Source organism: Vitis vinifera, chromosome 19 (genome assembly GCF_030704535.1).
Source record: "Vitis vinifera cultivar Pinot Noir 40024 chromosome 19, ASM3070453v1".
Classification (NCBI taxonomy): Eukaryota; Viridiplantae; Streptophyta; class Magnoliopsida; order Vitales; family Vitaceae; genus Vitis; species Vitis vinifera.
Window position 1 is genome coordinate 12664514 of NC_081823.1, and position 5406 is coordinate 12669919.

General features: G+C 32.4%; 1 protein-coding gene across 2 annotated transcripts; it reads left to right on the forward strand.

The window, feature by feature from the left end:
• The first annotated feature begins 706 nt into the window (after positions 1-706).
• LOC100258319 (cytochrome P450 CYP72A219) lies at positions 707-4935 on the forward strand. Of its 2 annotated transcripts, none has more exons than XM_002265748.4 (5): positions 707-1038; positions 1863-2080; positions 2483-2727; positions 3324-3711; positions 4317-4935. In XM_002265748.4, the coding sequence occupies exons 1-5, from the start codon at positions 735-737 to the stop codon at positions 4740-4742; spliced, it is 1581 nt and encodes a 526-aa protein (XP_002265784.2). In that variant the 5' UTR covers positions 707-734; the 3' UTR covers positions 4743-4935. The 2 variants fall into 2 exon arrangements, with proteins under 2 accessions (XP_002265784.2, XP_059591444.1); XM_059735461.1 differs by having other exon boundaries at positions 2483-2703.
• Positions 4936-5406: the final 471 nt, after the last annotated feature.

The window sequence follows — 5406 nt, forward strand, 5'->3', positions numbered from 1 at the left end:
TTAAGTGTTAAAAAATGTAGAAATACTTTTTGAAATCAGTATTAAACACATGCTTAGAGTCTATTTGACAATGATTAAGGGAAGCTTTTTTATTTTAAAAAGTTTTTTTGAAAAAAAATAAAAAGTGTATTTGATAGTGATTTTGAGAATTGTTTTTAGTTTTTCTAATACTTAGAAATTTTTATTTTTCAAGTATTAAAAATGTTAAAAACACCTCATGAAATTAATATTAAACGCACTCTAAGAGTAGAGTGCATTTGTAAGTGATTTTAAAAATTGTTTTTAGTATTTCTAAAACTTGAATAATAAAATCTTTTAAGTATTAAAAATATTAAAAGTTCTTCATAAAATTATTACCAAACGGGTTATAAGCGTTTAACAAAATTTATGAAATACTTCTAAAAATCTGAAAAATATTTTATAATATTAAAAAATCACTTATAATATTTTTTGAGAAAATACTTATATTAAAAATACTTGCAATGGTTCATAGGTCCAGTTCAAAAGAGCACTTGCGGCATCGTGTAATAAGCAATGACGTAAGCAAAGATGGCGATACAAAGAAAATTTTTATACTATAAATTCCTGAGAAGTTGAAAAACTAATGTTGATAGAGACCATTTAAGACATAGTGTACAGGCTTTGAAATGATAACACGTGTTCCTATCGTAAGGCAATAAAAAAGTGGTGTATATTTGCCGGCCATTCCTCGCCAGTGCATAGGATAAGAAGTGATGTCGCTCCTTGAAGTCTCTTCCAAAGTGGAAATGAAGCTTAGCTCAGTTGCAATCTCCTTTGTTTTTATTACTCTCTTGATATATGCATGGAGGTTATTGAATTGGGTGTGGTTGAGACCAAAGAAGCTAGAGAGATGCCTTAGGCAGCAAGGTCTGACTGGGAATTCCTACAGGTTGTTGCATGGGGACTTTAGAGAGATGTCGAGAATGATTAACGAAGCAAATTCCAGACCCATCAGCTTCTCTGATGATATTGTGCAGCGAGTTCTACCATTTCACGATCATTCCATCCAGAAATATGGTATGAAAATAAGCTACTCTTTATCATTGCACTAAAATATATTTAATTGTGGAATTTTCCCCAAAAGATTGTTGGTTTTCTGGTCTTTTTTTTATTAGTTATTTTTCCTGTCCTTTTTTTTCTTCGCTAAGAAGTTATAGTCCAATGGAATTTCAATGGTACTTCAAATTTCCCTTTTCTATATTGGAGTGTAAATTTTAAGATTTGTTTGATTAACAAGAATAAAATAATCCAAATTTGTAAAATTATCCCAATGATAAAAAAAAGACTCATTTTTTGATAAAATAAAATAAAATTACACATTGCTTTTCTTTTCAGCCTAAAAAATGACTTTTTTTTTTATATAAAAATATCCTTACTGTTTTTCTTATAAAAATATCTTTTTTTAAAAAAAAATTAAATAAAAATATCAAAATATTAAGAGATGCTTATATAAAAAATGAACTAATTTTTAAGTTGAAATTCGAGAGGTGTTAGATTTACAAATTTAATATCATTTCATCCTTTTCAATTGTTAATCCAATTGTTTTATAAGCTATATGTAGGTATATATAGATGTCAACTTTGATAAAGAGCTTTATTTACTTTGTAAATTGCTTAATCATTGGGAATTTGTGAATAGTATTTAAATTTTCGTGTTAATTGTTTCTTATCTTTTCAAATTTTGAATGAACTCGTGACTCTTCATTATTAATCACATCAGTATAATTTTCTTTAGATATTTGAGCTTCTTCAATTAGAGAGCCTTGCATTGGCCTCCTTGACTACCCAGGTCCTTTAGATCCTTTCTAACACTTATCCAACAATGGGCATTAAAAATGCAGGTAAAAATAATTTTATATGGTTGGGCCCAAAACCAGTGGTAAACATTATGCAGCCTGAGCTGATTAGCGATGTTCTCTTAAAGCACAATGCTTTTCAAAAAGCGCCGCGGCACCCTCTCCGCAAGCTGCTGGCTTCAGGTATTGCGTCATTGGAAGGTGAACAATGGACTAAGCGTAGAAAGATCATAAACCCAGCTTTCCATCTAGAAAAGCTGAAGGTAATTTTCCAACAGGAAAACGTGACCCTAATTCCCATTCTTTCTGTGAGAGCAGAATAATGTTTACATAAATACAAACGATATTTCCTTTTATAAATACATTAGAGGATGGATATGGTTAACTTTTTGAGGCAATATTTATTTGGTTATGCAGCCATACCCCAACTTGTTGCCTGGTTTCTCAGCATAGCCCTCTTCTTATAGGAAGAAAATAAATTTCTGAATGTTCCATAATTTAGTAGACATTCGCAATTTCACTGCCTTTGGTAATCTTTTTCCTTATGCATGATAAACTTTTTGCATTGCCATATTTTGAATTTTATACGTTCTCAAGACAGTAACTCAAAGTGCAAATGTGAGACTGACTTCTAAATTTATTAATTGTGTTTGAATTTGTTATAGCACATGGTATCGGCATTCCAATTGAGTTGTAGTGATATGGTCAATAAATGGGAGAAGCAGCTCTCCCTGGACGGCTCATGTGAATTGGACATTTGGCCCTATCTTCAAAATTTGACGGGAGATGTTATTTCAAGAACAGCATTCGGTAGTAGCTATGAGGAAGGAAGAAGGATATTCCAACTCCAGAAAGAGCAAGCACTACTTGCAGTCCAGGTTACTCGGTCAGTTTATGTTCCAGGATGGAGGTAGGCATAAAATATTTCAAGGAATTAATCTGAACCTCAGTACTAATACCCAAATGCTATAACTTTCACAGTATCACCAACAACAGCAAAAATAATAACAATAATAATAAAAATAAAAATAAAAAAGAAGAAGAAGAAGAAGGAAGGTTTGATTCAGCATGGGACAAAAGCAAGAATAAAATTAATAACTGTTATTGCATTTAAGAACTGTTAAGATGTTTCATTTATTTTGTTAATATGGCTCTCAATTACTAATTTTTGTTTTCCTTTAAGTAGTTTGTCTTCCAATTTTTGGCTTTCTAGTTTAAGAGCTTTCTTTTTGTTCAAATTAAAGAATGTAGCTGTGTCTTCAAAACAAAAATCAACTTCAAGTATCCCCTTTTCTTTTATTGGCAGAACATCTTAGCAAGATGCATGGTGAAATACTACTGCAAAATATTTGTAGACTCAATGGTCAATTAATGTCTGGATGGTTTCATCTTTGGAACACCATGGATATTCCGAGAAATTGAACAAGTACAAAGTCATGGATGAAAATGCATTAGTTGTTTCCTGTATTTCATTGATCTTCATTTACTTGGATTACTTCCAAGCAGGTTTTTTCCAACAAAGACAAACAGGAGAATGAGGCAAATTAGCAGTGAAGTCGATGCATTGTTGAAGGGTATCATTGAGAAAAGAGAGAAGGCAATGCAAGCTGGCGAAACTGCTAATGATGATTTATTAGGTCTACTAATGGAATCCAACTACAGAGAAATGCAAGAAAATGATGAGAGGAAGAATGTCGGAATGAGCATCAAAGATGTCATTGAGGAGTGTAAGCTATTCTACCTTGCTGGCCAAGAGACTACCTCGGTTTTACTTCTGTGGACAATGGTTCTATTAAGCAAACATTCAAACTGGCAAGCTTGCGCAAGGGAAGAGGTTTTACGGGTTTTTGGTAATAAAAAACCAGATGGCGATGACTTAAATCACCTCAAAATTGTGAGTATCAATCCAATCTATATTCAATTTAGTAACTCTCCTTGAAAATAATGTACTCCTTTTTTTGTCAATCTTGAGGCAAAATATGTTTTGTTTCTGTATCTTTTTTGCTTTAATTGAAAGCTATATGCAAATACTTGGTACCCCAACTGGAATTTTTCTTTCCTTATCTGCTTGCACACTGCATCAGCACTGGTGAAAAAGAGGTCGATTTTACTGTAGAAGAAGGGGCGGCCTATTCTTTTCTTTGCGGGAATTTTTTATTTGCTTGTTAGGTTGTTTTAAGTGTGATGAAAACTTTGTGCAAATACTTAGTATCAATCATTTACAAGACTGAAGAGAATATTGATATTTCCTCTTGCCAAGCGTTTTTTCTTGAAATTTAAACTCTGGGCTATAATAAATTTTCAGGGGGTTCTTAGTTTGTATTCACCAGTTACTGTATGGTTCTATTTGTACATGAAAGTATATATTATGCAAAAATTTAAACGATCTCTTTCATAACTATATTCAAAAAATTCTTTCATAGTTTGATGTATGCTTCTTAGTGATATAGTGTATTTCAATAATGAATTTTCATGATAAAAATATTTTCTATATTGCAGGTTACAATGATTTTTCATGAGGTCCTTAGGTTATATCCACCAGTACCCATGCTCACACGAGCTGTTTTTGCCGACAGCCAAGTGGGAGGATTGTATTTACCAGATGGAGTGCAGATCGCTTTGCCAATCCTCCTAATTCACCACGATGATAAAATTTGGGGAGAGGATGCAAAGGAATTCAACCCGGGGAGATTTTCAGAAGGAGTTTCAAAGGCAGCAAAGAGCCAAGTTTCATTTTTTCCATTTGGTTATGGTCCTCGGATATGCGTTGGACAAAATTTTGCAATGATGGAAGCAAAAATGGCTTTGGCAATGATCTTACAACGTTTCTCATTTGAACTTTCCCCATCCTATGCTCATGCACCTATTAGTCTTCTAACTATGCAACCCCAACATGGTGCACACCTGATTTTACATGGACTTTAGTGTCAGAATTCCTGGTATCAGTAGATGTTAATTAGCACGATCTTTAAACCTAGCTAGTGTCGAATTTAAATTGTCCACACTCCCTTTTCCTTGAAATGTGTCCTCTGCAAATCCAATGTATTAATAAAATTATCTTTTTGTATGTCACCGTGGGTTTGATTATTGATATCAATTAAATGCTTTGTTTATTACATATATGTTCCTTTGTTGAGCATGTACGGTTGGTTTGTCGCGGAGATTGTATCAAGAATTTTGGTTGTATCAAAATTAGCGACTGTATTAGCTTCTAATTGGAAAAATAGAAATCCTACTTACAACAACTGTATTTGGTATCATGACCAACAACACCATTATTCTTGTCCACTAGAATGCACCTAAAAAAGTTCATCAGAAAGGAAAAAGTGTTACTATAACACCCCAAAATTAACTTTAGGGGCAAAACAATAAATTATAAATTAATTAATTAATTAATTAATTAAACTCATTAAAGGTAAAAAAGTCCATTTATAATTAATAATCCTAGGTATAAATTAGATTTTCCTATTGTCTTCTCTATTCAGAAAACCTTATTAACCAAAAATAAGAGAATTGGAGAATATAGGGTTGAAGGATTGAAGATCTAAGGTTTGAAGTTTAGATTTTTCGAGGTAAGATTCTAACCCTA